Source organism: Pyrus communis, chromosome 10 (assembly GCF_963583255.1).
Source record: "Pyrus communis chromosome 10, drPyrComm1.1, whole genome shotgun sequence".
Classification (NCBI taxonomy): Eukaryota; Viridiplantae; Streptophyta; class Magnoliopsida; order Rosales; family Rosaceae; genus Pyrus; species Pyrus communis.
This window is the reverse complement of record NC_084812.1, coordinates 3,105,269-3,127,231: the sequence shown is the minus strand read 5'-3', so window position 1 is coordinate 3,127,231 and position 21,963 is coordinate 3,105,269. Positions and strand designations below refer to the sequence as shown.

General features: G+C 38.1%; 1 protein-coding gene and 2 pseudogenes across 1 annotated transcript; 1 reads left to right on the top strand and 2 right to left on the bottom strand.

Annotated features, from left to right (window-relative positions):
* On the top strand, positions 1–11,613 carry LOC137746949 (putative E3 ubiquitin-protein ligase LIN-1; annotated as a pseudogene).
* An 860-nt stretch (positions 11,614–12,473) lies between these two features.
* LOC137747506 (3-hydroxyisobutyryl-CoA hydrolase-like protein 3, mitochondrial) lies at positions 12,474–16,473 on the bottom strand (annotated as a pseudogene).
* Positions 16,474–16,725: 252 nt separating this feature from the next.
* Positions 16,726–19,279, bottom strand: LOC137748582 (probable strigolactone esterase DAD2). The gene is made up of 2 exons (XM_068488751.1): positions 18,783–19,279; positions 16,726–17,450 (listed from the first exon to the last, which is right to left on the bottom strand). Exons 1-2 carry the CDS (start codon positions 19,178–19,180, stop codon positions 17,003–17,005), a joined length of 846 nt encoding a protein of 281 aa, XP_068344852.1. The 5' UTR covers positions 19,181–19,279; the 3' UTR covers positions 16,726–17,002.
* Between the last annotated feature and the right edge of the window lie 2,684 nt (positions 19,280–21,963).

Sequence of the window (21,963 nt, the reverse complement as noted above, 5' to 3'; positions counted from 1 at the left end):
ATGGGACAGTTGAAAATCAGAGTACGTATAACGAACAGGCTAGCAAACTGAAGATTAAATGAATATAAATTTTAGACTTGTGCTATTCACATACCAATTTTTACTTCTCACACATTTATCTCAATTTTTAGTCGTCAAATCGAATGAATTAAAGAAAATCAATAGACAAAAATTAATAAGAGTGTATGAGAGATAAAATGGGTGTATGGATAACACTATTCTAATTTTATTAACTAGAAAGATATTGTAATGACGGATACAAACTAGAAAACTACATTGTGACTGACTTATTATTTCATGAGTTATAAAGCACCATATTTATAAAGAAACATAAAGCAAACTCTAATCTTTAACGGGCAAGAAATCATATACTTAATGTGCAAAGAATTCTAATTCTAGCCCACAAAAAAAAAAAAAAAGCAATTATACTAAAACTAATTTTCCAACCGGGATTTGGATCCATTAACAAGGGCCAGTGGGGCTAGGCAAGCTTAGATTAGTTAAGATCTTAGCAAACTTTTTCGCATCTCAAAATTATCTTTGGGCTGTCAATCACCTATTCTACTTGAGAATCGATGCCCATATTTTATGGTCTCTTTTCATTTCAGCCCATTTTTGACATTGACAAGTTCTCAACATTCAAACCAAAAACGAAAATGAAAGTTCACCACTTGACTCCACGCAGCCACATAATGTAACGTAACGTCCTCCCTTCTATATGGTTTTGGCCCATTGGGAAGATGGGGAAGGAAAGAGATCATTTTACTTTGTTTTGTTCCAACTGATGATACCATAATACATATGCCACATTAAGCACCCTGTATGTAGTTGAGAACATTGGTTCGTATGTGTTTATCTTTCTCATCACGTTAATCTCAAGGTTAAGGGGCTGGTCTAGTGAAAAGTGAACAAAAGTTTGGAGCTCCAATCCGAGTTCAAACTTTCACAAATGCATCTTTGGACTACCGGCTTTGCTTTTGCGTACCCTATGACACGAGAGTCAAATTTATGATGCCACCTTATATGGTATTGAGACTGCATGGTAAAATACCTCCTATATTAGAAAAAATATATTTTATCACGTTTTAATTGAAAAAATCTATTTTATCACGTTTTAATTGAAAAAATCTATCGTTTCATCATCCCTCATCAAATTAATAATAAAATTAATAATAACATAACATCTCTCATTAATACGTTGTAACGTATTATGTGATAAAAAAGATAAACACCTAATTACATACATCATATGCCACCCAAGAATCGCTCCAATACTTTTGTGCACACACCCATCGATGAACCATAAGATTCCTGGTGTTTGACCTTCCTGCACGTAGACAAATTAATGCAAAGAATATTAATCTTATAATAAGTTATTAGTTTTCTTTCACATTTCTTGATTCAAGCCCTAATTGTACTTGGATTCTTTTGAACAATTTACAAGAGTGTTAGGTATTGCATGAATATTATTAATCACATAATTAACAAACAAACAAACAATTGGGATAATAAAAATTAGGACGACTAAGCAAGTATTTGGACATACTAGACAGTCTCTGCATGTTCTTCTGAAACATGACAATTGGAGTTAACTTCTAAGTTCTCTATTTGGTTTGAAACGTCCACAGCCAATATGGGCTGAAGCCGAAGGACCAGTTGGAAGTATTCAGCAGCAGAAGAAAACCAAAGTCTCCACCTTTTTATCCTCGAAGAATTTCAATCAACAATGTCCTCAAAAACCAGGAACAGGAATCTTCCTGGAACTTGGAAGCTTCGCCCAATGTGAACTCTTCAGATTATGAGTCAGAGTCTTCCCTGGAGGATACTTCTGTAACTTCTTCTTCTTCTTCCTTGGATTCCGGAGCAGAAATTGAGGTAATGATTTTTCCGATGTTTACAAGAACACAGAACATAAACTCTGGTTTGATATTATCATGTTCGTTTTTTTTTTTTTTTTTCTTTTTTTTGGTATTTTAATTCTTATGTTTTTTGTTTTTAATGTGTTGTCTGTTTCCTGAATTTTTATAGGAAAATAACAGAGAATGGAATTGTTTGAGGCTACACAGAGCCAAATTCAGAAGCTAAAGCAACCCACTTCTGCAGAATCGAGCCAGTATGTAACCATCAAACCTATCTGGATTTTGAGCATATCTATCTGGTATTGAAAGTATTGAAAAATCATCAGACATTAGTGTCACTTTATCGATTTCTTCGCAGAAAGTTTTGGATTTCTTGTTGTTTTTTAGTTCTCCAGACCGGCTGATCATGGCAGATTGTCATAACAATTCTGTTGGGGGAAAAGTATATACACTTCCCAAGGATTTTGTGTGTCCCATTACTAGAACTTTGATGATCCTGTGACACTTGAGATGGGGCAGACATATGAGCGAAAAGCGATCCAGGAGTGGATAAAAAGAGGGAACTCTACGTGCCCAATTACGCGCCAGAACTTGCAGAGCACTCAACCGCCTAAGACCAACTATATGCTCAAAAGGCTTGTTGCAAGCTGGCAAGAACAGAATCCTACTGCAGTGTTGAACCAATTGGAGAGTACAAGCCCATTGATTGAGCCGGTTCTGAAGGCCGTAATGCATTCAACTTCTCCTGACAGTATTGTACTCCAAGGCGGGTTTGATGGCGCAGTTGGCGAGTTAAGACTTGCAATCACCAACCTTTGTATGTCAGAAATTCTCATGGAGTCTGAAATGGCTGTTCTTCAAATTGAGCAGTTCTGGCAGGAGGCAAATGTGGAATGGGATATTCAGAATTTGCTCACGAATCCTCCAGTGATCAACGGTTTTGTGGAGGTTCTTTTACATTCTGTTGATCCCAGGGTCCTGTTAGCTGCAATTTTTCTTCTGTCTGAGCTGGGGTCAAGAGACAATGCTGTGATCCAGACGCTAACGCTCGTTAATTCTGATGTCGAACGCATTGTGGCGCTTTTTAAAAAGGGGTTGATGGAGGCTGTGGTGTTGATATACCTGTTGAGGCATTCGAGCCTGAACCTAATTGAGATGGATATGGTGGAGTCTCTCTTACTAGTTATCAAAAGGAAAGACAATGATTTGCTTAACATGTGTCTAAGGCCGAGAACAGCTGCAGTGGTTTTACTCGGGCTGATTCTTGGTGACAGTGGAGAGGGCATTGCCTCTTCGATTGTTAACACAATAGTATCTGAAAAAGCGCTTGAAATAATTATTAGCAGTTTGGAATCTGAATCGACCGAAGAGAGGATTGCAGCAGTTAGGATCTTGTTGAGATGTATGCAGCAAGATGGAAAGTGCAGGAACATAATAGCTGATAAAGGTGAGGTGGCTCCTGTTTTGGATAGCTTTGTCGGCGCAAGTGATGGAGAAAAATTTGAGATAGTTCACTTTTTCTTCGAGTTAGTTAAATTAAACAGGTATATACATCTCAGTTCTCAAGTTTGTTCCTGTGTATCCAATTTTTCTATGATTGTAGAACTTGAGCTAGCGTGACAGATTTAATTAAATCTTCGTCTTAGACAGAAGGACATCTAATGAACAAATCCTGCATATCATAAAGGATGAAGGCCTGCTCAGCACAATGCACACCCTTCTTATTTATCTGCAGACGGCCCCTCAAGATCGGTGTCCTACTGTGGCTGGTCTACTACTTCAACTCGATCTTCTGGTTTGGAACTCTCTCTAATCTTTCATCTATTTTAGCTCTTCATGAAATATTTAATTGATTCGATCAAATTGTACGCTTGTTGATTGCATGAAGTAGTCATGTTGCATTTTAACTACTAACATTGACGAATTCGTTGTACTAGATAGTCGGTTATGATCACTGGGTTTGTTTTGTAGGCAGAGCCGAGAAAGATGAGCATATACCGTGAAGAGGCAATAGACACACTCATCTCATGTCTCAGAAATGCGGACTTCCCTAATGCCCAAATTGCTGCTGCTGAGACAATTATGTCGCTGCAAGGGAGGTTTTCCACATCTGGAAAGCCTCTCACCAGAGCTTTCCTTCTCAAGCGTGCCGGCCTTGACAAAAGTTACAAAAGTCGCGTACGAATGGATCAACTTAGCAATTTTTCTGGAGACGACGAAACTCTTGTGAGATTTGCACTGCATTACTTTGCTTTTAATATTTCCTTATTTTCGTTTGCTCCGTTTTGGCTACTTGATCATCTTTGCGCAATGCATTTTGTGATCGGTTTACTTTTCTGGTCGACATCAAAAGCAGGAAGAGAAGGCGGCTGATAATTGGGAAAGAAAAATGGCATTTGCTTTAGCAAGCCATGAGTTTGGTCTACTTTTCGAGGCTTTAGCAGAAGGCTTGAAGAGCAGATACGCAGAATTATGTTCAGCGTGCTTCATGTCAGCCACATGGCTCGTATACATGCTCAATGTTCTTCCAGACACAGGAATACGTGGAACAGCGCGGCTCATCTTGCTCAAACGCTATGTGTCGATATTCAAATCTGCCAAGGATACTGATGACAAAGCTCTCTCTATGCTTGGGTTGAGCAGCTTCATCCAAGATCCTGGTAAGAACCGGTTATTCATCCTTGGGTTTTATTGATTTTCAAGGATTGAATTATTTTTCACTTGTATGTTCTTTTACAATTGTACAGCAATATATAAGAGGATTAACCTCTTGCTTTACACCACAACAGCTGGTTTAGGGAAAAATAAAATAACATCCCCTTGAATTAAGGGAGATGATTAATCCCTTGAATTAAGGAAGAAAGTGCCGAAAGCACTCTTGAATTATGGAAGTTGTCTGGCTTAGGGAATAATAAAATAACATCCCCTTGAATTAAGGGAGATGATTAATCCCTTGAATTAAGGAAGAAAGTGCCGAAAGTGCCGAAAGTGCCTTCCAATACTCCCCCTCAAGCTGGATCCAGAAGGTTTATGGATCCAAGCTTGGACAGAAGCCATTGAAACCGATGAGAAGCCAAGGGCTTGGTGAAAATGTCGGCCAATTGGTCGAAGCTTCGTGTATACCGTGTCTGAATTACCTGCGACTGCACCTGTGCCCGAACGAAATGACAATCAACCTCAATGTGTTTCGTTCTCTCGTGAAACACGGGATTAGATGCTATATGCATTGCTGCCTGATTGTCACAGAATAAGGACATAGGAAGAGTTGCAGGAAACCCTAAATCACACAGAAGACCCTTGAGCCATATCAACTCACACGCAGTGGAAGCCATTGCACGGTACTTAGCTTCGGCACTGGATCTGGCGACAACAGTTTGCTTTTTACTTTTCCAGGTGACCAAGTTTCCACCGACAAATGTACAGTAGCCTGAGGTGGACTTACGATCGATTGCGTTGCCTGCCCAATCAGCATCACAATACCCTACGACTTGAGTGTTGTCATTCTTCCGCATGATGATACCATGACCCACTGAACCTTTTAAGTAGCGTAAGATTCGTTTAACCAGAGTCAAATGTTCAATAGTCGGGGAGTGCATGAATTGGCTCACAAGACTTACAGAATAGGTGATGTCGGGTCTAGTGATTGTGAGGTAGATCAATTTTCCAACCAATCGCTGATAATGGGTGATATCCATGAGTGGCGTGCCCTTCAAGCTAGGTTTTTGCTTACTGTCAAGAGGAGTGGTGGCTGGTTTAGCATCACTCATGTTGGCATCATTGAGCAAATCCAAGACATACTTTCTTTGGTTAAGAAACAGTCCCTTGTGTGAGGTTGCCACTTCTATACCAAGAAAGTACTTCAATATCCCAAGGTCTTTAATTGCAAATCTTTGTCTGAGAGACTGTTTGATAGTGGAGATCTCGTCAGTATTATCACCCGTAATTATCAGATCATCAACATAAATAAGCACAACTAATGTGCCCACAGCTCCTGTGTGAACAAATAATGAGGAATCGGCGTTGCTGCTTTTGAAACCAACACTAGTGAGAACTGAGCTCAGTTTGGCATACCAAGCTCGTGGGGACTGCTTTAGGCCATAAATGGCTTTGTGCAATCTGCACACCACATTCGGTTCATTGCTTTGTGGATGCCCTGGTGGCAATTTCATATAGACTTCTTCTTTGAGATCACCGTGCAAGAATGCGTTCTTTACGTCTATTTGGTACATGGACCATCCTTTGTTTACAGCTACAGACAATAACACTCTTACTGTGTTCATTTTGGCCACAGGTGCAAACGTTTCTTTGTAATCCACCTCAAATGTTTGAGTGAATCCCCGAGCCACCAGTCTTGCTTTATGTCTCTCAATTGAACCATCTGACTTGAATTTGAGTTTATAAATCCATTTGCAACCTACTGCTTTCTTGCCTGTTGGAAGTTTGGTGATGCTCCAGGTATTGTGTTGATCTAGAGCTTTAAGTTCTTCTTGTATTGCCTCTTTCCACACCTCTTGGCTGTTGGCCTCGTGGAAATTCTGAGGCTCCTGGTAATTGGATATAGTGCTTAGGAATGCAGCATGATTCGGTGTCACTCTCTTATATGACACACAATTGGAGATGAGATGTGTGGGTTTGTACATAACAAAATCCTGAAGTCTTGTGGGAGTTTTTCTAACTCGCATTGGATTGCGTCGAGGAGCTGGAAGCGTTGTTTCACACTCATTCGCATCATCTTCATTGTCACAATTGTCATGCAATGTATCCTCAGAATGAGACCCTTCATTGCTATCTTCATTGGGAGAAGCATCAACGTTGACATAACTGAGCTCGTGTTGATGTGGTTCATCCAGTTCAATTCTTGGTAGTGGGAACACATCCAAGATGCCATCCCCTTGGGCTGTGAGTTCACTTGACTTGCTGAAAAAAGGGTTAGTTTCATGAAATCGCACATCTTTGGACACAATCAATCTCCTTAATTGGGGATTATAACACTTATATCCCTTTTGTGTAGAGGAATAACCAAGAAAAATATATTTGGCAGCTCTAGGATCTAATTTATCTCTGTGAAGAGATTGAATATGCACAAAACAAATGCAGCCAAACACTCTAAGATGTGAGAGGTCAATTTTCCTTCCTTTCATAACCTCGAGTGGAGACTTGAATTCCAAGACTCGGCTGGGTAATCTATTGATGATATATGCAGCTGCCATAACACCTTGAGACCAAAATCTCTTTGGTACATTCATTTGTAGCATTAGTGCTCTTGTTTTTTCAAGTAGGTCACGGTTTTTGCGTTCGGATACACCATTTTGTTAAGGTGTTCCAACACAACTTGTTTGATGCATGATGCCATGAGTGCTCAAATATTGTTTCATGATATGGGACATATATTCGGTGCCATTGTCAGACCTTAAGGTTTGAATTTGGGAGGAGAAATGGTTTTTAACAAGGTTATGAAAGTCCTTAAAAACTTTCATAACTTCATTCTTAGACTTTAAGAGATATAACCATGTGACTCGAGAAAAGTCATCCACAAAAATCACAAAATACTTATAGCCATCAAATGATTCACTAGTTGGTCCCCATACATCTGAATGAACTAGTTCAAAACACTTACTAGTTCTAGACAAGGAAGATTTAAAAGGTAGTCGAGTGGATTTAGACAAGTGACATGTTTCACATGAAATATCATCATTTCCTAAGTTTGGAAATAGAGTTGACAAAATGGATGAAGAAGGATGAGCTAAACGTTGATGCCACAATTGATTATCTTGAATGTGGTTGAGCTTGGCTTGAAACCCTCTCAGATTGCTCTTTGATATGTAATAGAGACCATCTAAATAAAACCCTTCACCAATCGTCTTCTTGGTGGCACAATCCTGAAAGATAACATTGTGAGGAGAAAAAATGGCTAAGCAATTCAAGGTATTTGTGATCTTTCTCACAGATAGAAGTTGAAATGGGAAGGAAGGAACATATAAAGCCATTGATTCAATTTTGTCTGACATTAATTTTATTTTTTCCTTCCCTAAGACCTTTACATTCTCACCATTTGCAATTGAAACTTGAGAAGGGTTTTGCAAATTTTTCAAATTTTTGAGACTTAGACACATGGTTGGTCATATGATCTGTGGCACCCGAATCTACAACCCAAAAATCATGCAACAAATTTATTTTAAGAGCAGTTTTAAAGGCTTTCATGATACCTTGCATGTCCTCTTGGGGTATGGATCTCGTGTCTGCCAAGAACCCTGCAAACTTGCCGAGCAATGTCGTCGAGTTCCCTTCTTCTATGCTATCAGCACGATCACTTCCAGCAACTCCTTTCTTGATTTGAAGATACGACATAAACTCGTTCATTAGTTCAGCAGGATTCGCTGTGAAGTTCTTGAGTGGATCTGGCCCATTGGAGGTGGAGGTAGACACATGATTCGCTCGATGTGGAGCACGGTTCATCCTTTGCACACCCTTGTTGTCCTTCATGAACTCAGGCTTTAACTCTGGGTGTAAGATCCAGCATGTGTCTTTGACGTGACCTATATTATTGCAGTGTTGACACTTCAAGTTCGGATGTTTTCCTTTGTACCTCTTTTCGTTGGTTATATATGCCCTAGCCTCAGGTACACTGGTCGTTGTACCTATGTTCATGACTTTCCTTCTTACTTCTTCCCGTTGAATCGTCGCACACACACTGGTGAAAGAAGGAAGCTCAGTGTTCATGAGTATGTGACATCGAAGATCTTCATACGTTGAATCAAGACTAGACAAGAGTTGAAATATCTTGTCTTCTTCTGCTCTCTTTCGTAGCAGTGCTGCGTCGGTTGTGTGAGGGCGATAGATTTCCAACTCATTCCACATGCTTTTCATGCTTCCTAGGAGTTGCACAAACGGTTTGCCATCTTGCTGCAGATCGGAGATGTCCTTCTTTAATTGGAAGACCCGTGCAGCATTGTTTTGGCTACCATACATTTCCTTGACCGCTTCCCATAGCTGGTACGAGGATTCTGAATAGCTGAATATTTACGATCCATGGAATTCAAAAGCCATGACATAACCAGCTGATCCTTGCTAAGCCAGGATTCATAGTTTGGTGAGGAAGCATCAGGTATTTTGAAGCTTCCATTTATGAACCCCAGCTTGGACCTTCCACCTAGCGCCAAAGACACAGCTCTCGACCAAGGCAAGTAATTAAACTCATTCAACACAACTGAGCTTAATCTTTGATTTGGGTTGACGTCCACCTCATGCACGTTCATGGAGGAAGGCTCCTGTGAGCTTTCAGCTTCGGATATCAGCGGATTGTCTTCAGACATTTTGAGGATTGAACACGCTCGGATAGCAGTATAGCAGACGCAGGTTAATTTTCCTGCTCTGATACCATATTGATTTTCAAGGATTGAATTATTTTTCACTTGTATGTTCTTTTACAATTGTACAACAATATATAAGAGGATTAACCTCTTGCTTTACACCACAACAGCTGGTTTAGGGAAAAATAAAATAACATCCGAGATGATTAATCCCTTGAATTAAGGAAGAAAGTGCCGAAAGCACTCTTGAATTATGGAAGTTGTCTGGCTTAGGGAATAATAAAATAACATCCCCTTGAATTAAGGGAGATGATTAATCCCTTGAATTAAGGAAGAAAGTGCCGAAAGTGCCTTCCAATAGGTTTCTGTTCGTAACTTCGTGTGCATGTTTTACTTTAATAACTTTAAAGTCTTGGATGAATTACATATATATTCTTGACGTTGTGAATTTCAGAAGGCATGCAGGGGGTAACTTCTAGCATAAAGGATATAGTGAAGGGCCTAAGAGAGCTTAAGAGATTGACTCCCTTGGCATTTCAAATGCTAAAACTCTTCTCTGAGGGACAAGACTCTAGCGCCGTAAGTTCATAGGAATCTTATGTAATATACCTTTGTTCCTGAAAGAAGAAGGGCCATGACAAAACTATATGTTCATGTATTGACTACAGCAGGAACCGTGGGATCATAAAGAATTAGCTCAAGTCGACTGCAACGAGAATGGAGAGGTTCTTTCAGTCATTTGCTTCGACGGTAAAATATTTTCGGGTCACTCCGATGGAACTATAAAGGTAACTAATTTCTTGGTCTTATTCAGTCTTATATATGGTTTGGTAAATGTTTTCAAATTCTGAAGGTATGGACGGGTAAAGGTAGCGTTCTTCATCTCATCCAAGAAATTCGAGAACATATGAAGGCAGTTACTAGCTTGGCAGTTTTGCAATCGGGGGAGGTTTTATATAGTGGTTCACTTGATAGAACTACAAGGGTATGGTCCATTAGCAATGAAGCAATGCACTGTGTAAAAGTACATGATATGAAGGATCAAGTTCATAGTTTATCCGTCACGAATAGCCTTGCTTACTTCATTCCACAAAGTACTGGTATTAAGGTACTTAAGAGATGGTCATTAGGTTACCGGCGAAATTAATTTAACCTACAAAGCAAGATTAACATGAACATGTAACTAATGTGATGCTCGCTACTCGTTAGCAGGTTCATTCATGGAACGGAAGAACCAAATTGTTAAATTCAAGTAACCATGTGAAGTGCTTTGCTCTAGTACACGGAAAATTATATTGTGGATGCAATGACAGTGGTGTTCAGGCACGATTCTCCTGTAGTTATTGTAGTTCAAATCCAGCTATAGCTGTTTTTATCATCCTAAACAGACTTGTGTGAAACTTTCAGGAGGTTGACTTGGCCACGGGATCACTCAGTACCATTCAAAATGGCACTTGGAAACTACTCACGAAAGCAAACCCTATCCACGTTATTCAAGTTCACAATGGACTTATATATGCAGCCAGTTCTTCCGTGGATGGAGCAGCTGTTAAGGTACCTCAGAACATATTACAACATCAAATTTTCGGTTATTAAAATAAAATCCCAAGAAAATTAAGAAAAAGATTGAATATATTCATTTAATCCATTTCTTAGTTACTGAACTGTTCGATTTGTATACCTATGTGAAGATATGGAATGCTGCAAACTTCGACATGGTTGGATCGCTTCCAACTACATTGGAAGTGCGGGCGATGGCCATAAGCTCGGAACTAATTTATTTGGGAGGTAAAGGAGGAAGTGTGGAAATATGGGATAGGAATAAGCAGAACAGAATGGACACCCTACAAACTGGTGCCAATTGTAAGGTCCTTTGCTTGGCTCTTGATGCCAATGAGGAAGTTTTGGTCGCTGGAACTTCTGATGGCCGAATTTGGGTAAACATTTTGTCTTTAAATAGAAATCTTTACGTACATATACGTGCATGCATGGCTACGTAGTACGTACTTATTCACGTCTGTGCATGTATACATGTTGATCGTATTTTCATGATCGAACCTTGGACATTTGATATGTGTATATACGTACACAACAAGTTTAAATGAGAGAGTTTTCAAATTTTCATGGTTTTACCTTGTCAACTAAAAGTAAAACCTTTCTGCTGGTTTGCAGGCATGGGGGCTTAGCTAAGAACAGGACCGCGGTGAATTTGGATGGTAATATATTTAGTTGGGAGAGCAGCTGGATATAAATATATACATGCGGATAATTTTTTAGTGAAATTCTCTGTAATATTTTCATGTTTGTAATGCGTTTTGTTGTAGAATTGTACATAAAATATGATCTGATTATACTTGTAAATAACGACCCCAAATCTTATTGGAGCTAATTAACTCATGTAATAAAATAATCTTATTGGACAATTGGATTCATTAGCAAGTGGTTAATTATTTCTTTTAGTTTAGATTAATTAGTTGTGATTAATATCTTAAGCTTTTATTTTTCATCAATTGTAATATATATTCTTGTATCACTCACCATTTGTTAATAATTTGTGCTTCGGCAAGTTTGTTGCGGATTTCGACTCATAGATGTGTTGTGCATGTGGTACGATTCGAGTTGAGAGAAAGTATCGGTTGTATGTGATAGGAAGAGATGGAGAGAGAAAGCCAAGAGGGGGAGAGAGACCTGTAAGATGTTCTTCCTAGAATTAGCTGTGAGATTAGTGCACTCTTCCATATCATTGTCATGGAGTTTAATGACTTCAAGAAATGTTAAGGAGACTCTCAAAAGTGAGACTCTTCATAGACTCTCTGTCACCTCATGTTTTTGGCACAATGTTTTTTGACGTAGACACACATAAATTAACGTTAAATTATGAAATGACACAAGTCCATAAAAAGTCGCACTTTCAGAGTCTCCTTAGCGTTTCTCTTATGACTTTTCCAAGCCTGGAACCTCAGTGAGTTTGGTTGAATCACTTATTTACAACTCTATCATAATTGACATTTTCGAAAAATCTGGCATTGTTTCTAATGTAATAAAATAATCTTATTCGTTGTGATTTATATCTTAAGATATATATATTTTTTTCAATTGTGATCGATATTCTTGTCACTCTTCATTTGATAATAATTTGTGCTTCGGAAGATGCATAAGCATTAGGCAATCTGTAAGATTTACCAAAGAAAGTCTTTTAAGATGACCAACGGATTGGTGAACCTCAAACAAACTCTTAGTCTTCGAATATCAATTCTTCGAGACTCCAAGAGGAGGATACGATCAAAAAAGTAGAAGAAAGAAATTCGATCCGCCACTAATAACCATCGATATTGTCTTCAACTTAATCACTAAGCGTAGGGTACAAAAGACCTCATGCAATGTTTATGTCATGTTGAAATGGGACCAAACTTATTGAGACTATAAAGGAGCTTGTATGGTTGATTATTGTACTAGGTCTTCAAACAGAAGCCCCTTTTGGACGCCACAACCACAATGTTAGTTAATCACATGGCCGCGGAAATCGCAGTAAAAAAAAGCACTAAAAGCATCCAAGTGAAAGTGCTTCTTCTCATCCAGTTTCATTTCACGTATTTTCCACAACAGTAAATATATTTCAATGGTTCCGCCTTCGCATGCCAGTCAGTCACACGCTCAACTCCTCAATGTTCGGGCTCAATGGCTCGAAGAGAGCTTCCACTTCACTCTGATTCACCTCCTCTAACTTTGCCGGGTTCCACTTTGGATTCTGCATTGACAAGAAACGGAAACCAAAGATAAAGACCCGTTCTGATATACGGAAAAGTAAGATGATTATAGAACTGTCGATCTAGTAGAGGCTGTAATTGTTTATGTTGCAGCAACTCCGTCGGCAAGTGATTTTCAAAAGGAGACTATATAATTTGGATGACTAACTCTAGGGTCTCCAGCATAATCCTAATTTCAAGAATTCCGCATTGTTCTGCCGTTTTATAGTAATGAATCTTGAGCATAATTAACGAACCTGATCCTTGTCCACCAAAACTGCCCGCACACCTTCAGCAAAATCATTCCGCAAAGACGATCTTATAGCAACACGATATTCAGTTTTCATCACACCAGTTAACTGGTATTGGTCAAATAAAGCAACATGTTACTATCAGAAGATGTGAAATACTACAACTCAAAACTATCAAAATAATGAAACCACACGATGAAAAAAACCAAAAGGTTCAAAGTCCAGACTCACTGTGGATAATTGATTGTCATTTTTCCCAAGCGCAGATGCAACTTTGGAGAAATAATTTTGTGTCAAATAAAGTGAAAAAGGAGCACCCTTTCCAAGACCTTGAAGAGCTTCATTAGCCCACTCCACCACTGCAATAGAAACAATTTGATAGAAAATACTTCACAGCGACAAGAAGCCTCTCAATAGAAGAGTATGACAGATTTCATTTCATTATCAATAAACAAATGACATTGACAAACTTACCAGTAGCATCTGAACTCTGCTGCTGCTTTTTAAGCTCATCAATTTTGTCTCAAGAACCGACTTATTTGCACCAAATGCTGAAGTTATTTGAGGTAAAAGACTCTTGAGTTGCGCTTCAGAATCTGGGTTGCCGCTGAATTTCGCCACAGCTGTTTCAATGTCCTGATGGGGATCCTGAGAACTGCAATCAACAATGGAGCTGCTTTTATCTCGCAATGATGCCAATTAAAGTTAACCCCACTAAAGCATTGGAAATCTGAACCAAAAGAAAAAAAATAATGAATTTAAAGAGAAGAGAAACATACAATTTGGTAGACAAAAGGGCCTCCTTTAGAGAACCTAAGTTTTGAGACGGGACAAAATGTGTCCCAAGACCCACATATAGTGCATCCGGTGGTGTTGAAATCCTTTTCCCAGTAAGTCCAAGATAAGCACCTACAAAGACATAACAGTGTTAAAACAAACACAGAACTAAGAATTGATGCATGAAGCAAACAGAGAAATTGTATAGGCAGTTCTCTTTATATTCTTCTAATCTAAACAGTTTCTCCTTATTAATGAAATACTTTAGTAAAAATATCTAGTTTTTATATACTTTCTGATAGAAAAGGCATACCTGCAGATCCTCCTCCTGGACTCTTAGCCGCTATATGTGAAAACCCAACATCCGGGAACAAACCAATTCCGTTCTCTGGCATGGCAAGAACAGTCCTCTGAAATGTATCTACACAACGTTAGACACACAAAAATCAAAAGGCCATTGCAATGTAAATGACAACATTGACAATCTCTGTCTGACAAGGCAATCATACCTCTGTAATGATCCGGTAGCGACCATGACCTGATAGGCCAATACCAAAGCCCATTGTTATGCCATCCATGAAGCTTACATAGGGCTTCTTGTACTCAGAGATTTTGCATATTAGAGAATACTCAGCAGTGAATACCTGAAAAACGTGCAGCACAAAATCATATCAGTAGCCTCTCAATCTTAAGAAAACTACAAATGGTAGCTTAAAAATGAAATGAATCCTATCCAACCAATACAAATCATACTACCCAAGTTCAAGCAAAATCAAGACTAAACAAATGATCAGATGTTGTAAGTTGCCCGAAAACGTCAAACATGAAATTACAAAAGAAAAAAAAAAATATTTGTATGTATTGATCGCTAATAAATACATGCTGAAAGCACAATGTTAGCCACAATTTATGACATTTATAGGAGATTGAATCACCAAAGCAATTAAAGAAATAGCAGAACCCATATAAGTGATTTTCACCTTGAATTTTTAGGCCTATCAACAAATACGTTATTACAATTCTAATGCATGAATTTTGCTAAAAGGGGCTTGCTTTGCTTGTATGAGGCTTAATCATCAATGATTTTGCAAGGGTCAATGTATTGCTAGAATTCTATTTCACCATGAAAATTACCAAAATTATATCAAATATGGTAGGGATGGAAGTCATCTTATATTAGCTGGATTTTGGCAAACTGTGTAAGGTTATAAATCTGTTATTGTATATAGTTAAAAGGACACATTTAAACCTCAATCATATCCGGTAGTTGGTTTTTGGTTGTTATCTGCTTCACATCACCGCCTGCAGGTAAACTAAAATCTGGGTTATTACTTATCAAAGAATCAACATGCCAGCTTAACGGACACCGTGTATCTCTATCTGGCAAAAATGCAACACAAAAAGGAACAATGAAGGGAAACAATAAACAACATGACATGAAACAGCACGAACATCAAGGACCAACAATCTATCATGCAAGCACCTAAACAAGAAACAATTCTAGCTCAAAGCAAAGCGTAATGTAGAAACCTTAGGCACAAGAGGTGTGTTTTTGTCCTTTTGAATTTCGGCAACAACCCCTTTAATATCCATTCCTGCATTTACCATGATTGGTCACTCTCAAAACCTTACCTAAGAGACCCAAAAACAAAAATAACCGCCCAAAGAGCTAAACCTACATCTCTAGAAAAACTTATTTAGCTACATGTTAAAATGGAATTGTAAAATTGCCAACAAAGAAACTATTCAAATACGGATTCTGGGCATTACCCGCACAAAAGGCACGAGCCGAGCTGCTATCAACAAGAACACACTTCACATTTGGGTCAGATTCCCATTCATCCAGATAGCTCTTGTATTTCACATCCATATCTGCATTTTCCAACAATTCCCACTTAAATAGGAACATAAAATTCTTCAAAAAAGCTAACTTCTTCGAAATTTCAATCCAACATTTGGTATCATCACAAATGCAATAACACAGAATTGTGATCAATACGATGCAATAAAGTTCAAGCTCAAAATTTTAAATCAGCTCCAAATCAAAAGCATTTACTGATATATACATATGTGTGTGTGTGTGTTTATCCACATACCCAGGTTCATGGCGTTGAGTGCTCGAGGGCGATCGAGGGTGATGACGGCGACGCCATTTGGGTGGACGCTCCCCTTGACGAACTCGTCGGCGGAGGCCATGATCGCGAAGGTGCGGAGAAGGCGAGGGGATTTGGATGGTTTGCAAAGAGAGAGCTTCGAATTTGGATTGAGGAAGAAGAAAGCGGACGACGATTTGCTCAGAATTTGGGTCGCTCCGCCGAACAAATTTCGCATTACTTCGGTTTGAGAGTGACTCCGTCAGTGTCACAGTAGAGAGAGAGAGAGAGAGAGAGAGAGAGAGAGAGATTGATGGGTGCTTCTGGACCGGAGTGCCCTTGATGTTTCGGTTAATTACCGGGAAAAAGAACTGCCGCGGTGGCTACGCAGGGAAGGTTGTGGGAGCGCGGTGGCGGGCAGTGATTGGAGATTTCTGCGTGACGGGAGGGTGTTAACGGTATTTCGTGTATGACCAGAATGTAGGGCTCGTTATTGGGCCAGTTAAATCTAAAAGTGAAGCCCAATTTAAGAAATGATTGTTAGCCCAAAACTTGAATGTCCTTTGGTTCAGCCGGAAATGACAGAACTAGCCCAAAATCTTGGTGGGTAGATCTCTTTTTTCTTGTACTTTCATTAGTTATAATTTCACAAGATGATTTGCTACTCGCTTGTTGAGGCTGGAACAAAGCAAATAAAAGTTTCACCACATGTGTACGTCAAATTGTGATTGGCGTGTACATATTAACCATTCATATCATTGCCCCATTTTTCTAGTCTTTTGATACAAACGATATGCAAGGATTGACAAATCAAACATAGAATGTCAAGTGCGTAAACAAATACACTTGAGCTATAAAACCCTTGCGGCGGACACTTCTTTTTCACCATACAAATTATTCTGACTACCTAGGTACTACTTACTTACCTAAGAAATAAACTAATTAACATCATCAGCATGTATAATCTTAAGGATTATGATCAAATTTAAGGCCCAAGACTTTTCCAAGCACATCAAGAAGCTCAAGGTGGGCAGTCAAATGTGGGAAATGCCCATTTGTATTCATAATCTCGACGTTAGAGTTTTCCTTCATCTTCTTCTGCATGTAGAACGCAACCGATTTTGGAGCAGCAATGTCGTTGCTGGTGCCGACGATGGTGCATGGAGTCGAGACCTTGTCGATAACGTCTCTATGGTCGCTGTAAAAGACGGTTTTGGCCAAGGCGAGGGCAACTTTAGGCCTCATTCTCTGCAGGCACTTGGCGAATTTTTCGACAGAGGGAGGGTCATTTGTGTCCACAGCAAGTGTGGCAAAGTTGGCCGCCCAGTTGTGATAGTTGGATTCTATGGCTGAGATGATTTCTGTAATATCTGACATCTCAAATCCACCTTCATAGTCATCTGTATTTATATACCTACAAATAAATATATTTATGTTGAAATTAATGATTTCTTTCTTCAAATAATTGTGGACCCAAATATGTATTTTGTGTAGAGACAATACAGAGTAAAGGCAATCCATTATATCCATTATATATATCTATATATATATATATATATATATCACTGATATTAATTAATGGGTTATTATATTAACACCCCACAAATTGTTGAATAAACTCCACATTTACGTTTTCAATTAAAAATTATCTTAACACACTCCGCATATGTCCCCATAATACCCTCACACCCCACATTCTTAATATACACCTTATATTTTCTACATACACCCCCGTATTTTCTATACATCCCGTATTTCTCAAATCTTATAAAGCTTTTAATTTGGACAAAAAATGCCAACTGGAATTTTGATAAAAGATGCCGCCTGAGATTTAAGGCATATATGGGTTGTTTTCAATTCCACCATTAAAACCCATGTCGTCAATTTTTAATATTTTGTGGTAATTTTAGATGCTTAATTCTTCATATAATTCATGTGATCCCTAAAAGATGAATACGAACATAGAAACTTGAATAAGGCATCAAAATCAAGATTAAATAATTATTAATGTCGTCAAAATCACTAAAACAATAAAAAATATGAAGTCTTACCTCATGTGAAGCTTCCGAAACATCGATTTTGTGTTTCATTTGTCAAAAATAATTTTTCTCAATCAACATGTTTGTAGTTTCATTGGTTAGGATTTTGTTCAACAATGGAGAGTTAGAGGGGTTTTGATAGTTGAAGAAGATAAATAATATGTCAAAAGTGATTTGGGATGTATATTGAATTTTTTTTTTTAACCTAATAAGGTCAAAATTGTTATTACATAGTAAGGTAAATAAGTCATTTAATACTAAATTTTAATGTGAGGTGCATTCAATATTTTGTGAGGTGCTAATATAAAAAGTCTTAATTAATTTGTGATCACAAATATAAATACATATGCATATACAATGTTTCTCTCTACGGACCTTATGTCGATCTTTTGTGCGGATGTCTATATAACGGTGGCCAGACTGTTCTTTTTGGTCAACTAACAATATAATTTGTTTCATTCTCAGTCGATCAGCACAAATGTCTCGCTTCAATTTTAGGTTTTATCGTTCGTGTTTTGGGCACACGAAATCTGAACATTAACGTTTGGATAAGAGAGTTTTATATATAATTAATTGGATATTTGTAGTGTCTAACCACAAAAAATGGGACAAGGATAGAATTAAAATGATGGAGAAAACCTTGGATAGAATTAAAAAAAACAGAAGAAATTAGAGAGAGAAAGTTGTATATAAGAGTGAGAAAGTACCTAGGAGAAGCTCCAATGAGGATGAGGGACTTAAAGAGGTCAGGTCTTTTAACTGAAGCAATGCATCCGATCATACCAGACATGGAATGACCAACAAAGACAGTAGATTTTAGGTTAAACTCGTCTAAGAGAGCAATTAGGTCAAGGGCAAATGCGTCATAGGAGGAATATTTCCCAGCTGGATCAAACAGTTTCAGGTTATCACCATCCTTATTATTCACAGCACCGGAGAAGGGCCAGTCGAAGACGAGAACACGGTAATGCTGAGACAAGTAGGGCAGGATTTTGTCCCACACAGACTGGTCTCCTCCGTAACCATGTGCTAAAACCACCGCTTCGCCGCCCGACCCCACGATTTTTGCGTTCATGGCGGTCGAAAGGGTCTTTTCTAGCACCATTTTTGTAGTTTTTTTAATGAAGCAAACTAACAAAGAGAACAGAGAGAGAGAGAGAGAGAGAGAGAGAGAGAGAGAGAGAGAGGGAGGGGAGAGAGAGAGAGAGAGAGAGAGAGAGAGAGAGAGAGAGAGAGAGAGAGTGAGACAGAGAAAGATTGGATGGGGGTAGCTAGAACAAATCGTGTTTTGGTAGTGTTTTGCTCTTATGTTCTGGTCCATTATATAGGGCCAAGGAGTGGATTAATTATTGCGAAAATGGATAAATAGGAAGACTTAGTGTGGTGAATGATTGAGATGTGTATTGCTTGGTGAATAAATAGCATGTTCTATTGGACCAGATATTGGTTTTAGCATTTTATTTTGGAATCACCCCAAAGTAGATATATGGAATTTTGTTTAGTGGTACATCACTATAAAATAAGGAGATTATGCTATGTAATCGGGGTCATGCACTTCGTGTAAAAAATTCTCATCATGTTATGTTAGTTGTAGATACAAGAAGATATATTTGACGTTGTATATAAGAATCTCTCATAAATTAGAGATGCATGCTTTAGGAACTTCACTTCAACAACTCTCATTAGCCACACTCATTATGTGATTACAGTTATAGATATATGAAGATATATTTTCTATTATACGTAAAACTCTCTTGTAAATTAGAGATGCGTATTTTAGAAAGTTCGCTTCAACAACACTCATGATTATGTAATGCATGTTGAAAATCAATCTCATGAGCCACACTAATACATAAAACTAATACTGATTTGACCACTTGGCAGGCTGATAAGAACACAACAGGAACAAGATTTGAGGAATTTATGGCGGCTGTTGAGGTCATTTAGTGCATAGCCTTGACTTTTTTCTCCTTTTACTTACTAATTGAGATCGAGTTAGGTCAATAATACTATCAAATGACGTGAGCATGATTACAAGAAATCGAAGAGAGAAAAGATGAAAAACTAACTTTACTGGTAGAATCTAGTATGTATGGTACTGCGGAGATTTTAAGAACATGCCCAAAAGGACCCATTTGTATTTTTATGTTGATTAAGAGAGAGAGAGAGAGAGAGAGGGTTAGGATAAGTCCAAGGCCTACCTTTTTCTGCCATTAAAGCTGGCAGACCCCACGACCACATTTTTCCCATTCCTTATCACAATTCTAAACCAGATATGCAGGTACATGCATTGCATACCGATCATCAAGACATGAACTGTTATATTCATCGATGTTATGTTTTAATCTACTTTTTTGGACAACCGATAGGATATTTATAAATGGGATACAGTAGCTGTCTTCAGTTGGTTGGATTAGCTTGTATCGTTTGTATGTTCAATTCTTATGAAAGCGATCGAAGACATAAAACAGAATATGCAAATTCAATATGTGGCCACAATAATCTGATTGTAGATCTAAAATTAGTTTACTAATGAAGGCCACTAATTAATGGGAGGGCCACTAGACTTTCTATATATTATGGACAGATCCTCGCAATGGATTTTGTAATATTTTTCTGCAGATTTGGAGAAGATTCTTTTGTCAAAGTAAATAGTAAGATGGAATAAAATAGAAACATAACGAGATGAGAAAATAGAAAGCTAAAAGAGGTAATGTTATGTATCATGTGAGGCAGCTATACAGGCTAGCCTGCCGGCTGCAACAAGGCATCTCATGATATAGAATTCTATTGTCTGCATGTTGTCTTAAAATTGAAAAATGATTTTAAAATTAAAATTCTATTACTGTTTTTAATTGGCTTGGAAAATAAGACCTCATCAATTTGTTGAAATAGTTATTGGCGTGGATCATTTTGTATGTATGTGAGAGGCGTGCTAGGATTAATTGCACGAAGAAAGTTAAAGTTTTACTATAAAACTAATTTGTATTATAGGGCATTGCCAAACTTCTTATAAGTTTATGTAAGGTCCCCATCAATATGTGATTCATTCTCAACAGACTCTTTCACGTGTACCAATATGAGTAGTAGCCTAAATTCTTATAAGTTTATTCAAGGTTCGTTTTTCCATCAATGTGTGATTCATTCTCAATATGCCCCCTCACGTGTGACAATTTTCAAACCTAACAAGTGAACAATATACAAACGAGGTGACGTGGAACATGTGTGGTAGTTGGGATTCACACATGAGATAATTTGCTCTGATACCATAAAGAAAGTTGGTGTTCCACCATAAAACCAATTGGTAATAGGGGGAGTAATCCAAACTTCTTATAAATTTATGCAATGTCCCTTCTCTCATCAATGTGAAATTCATTCTCAACATTGCTTATGCGTGGTGCAGTGATATATCCTACCCAATCATGTTTAGACTTGTAAAGCATAATAAACAAACAGAATAAGCTCATGTTCACATACGTACACAACTGATTCTAGAGTTTCTCAATGTATGAATATTGTCTACCCTTTTCTTTCACAAGTTCAACGTGAGAGCTAGACCACCCAAAACTTGTTCTAGGGGGAGAGATTTAATTCAACCAATTAGAATATCTCATTGGCTCTATGAAACTAATTACCTTATCAGATATAAATCCATGTTGCGACAACAGACAAGACATTATTTTGAATGCTATCTTGTTTGGATGGGGAGAAATAGATGTCTGGATCAAACGGCTAGAATATAGTTTAAGAACATCCTGGATTCCTGGGATTTTATAGCATTAGAAAAAGCATTTTTGAGAACAGAAAAACTCCCGTTTCTTGAACGCGGTTTCTCGCATATAATCTCATGCATCACTCATACAATAAAACAAATATGAGTCGCCCGTT

Coding starts and splice junctions, on each gene's coding strand:
- LOC137748582 (XM_068488751.1), bottom strand. CDS start 19,180: ATGGTGCTAGAAAAGACCCTTTCGACCGCCATGAACGCAAAAATCGTG. Junction 17,451..18,782: donor CTCATTGGAGCTTCTCCTAG/GTACTTTCTCAC, acceptor ATTTATTTGTAG/GTATATAAATACAGATGACT.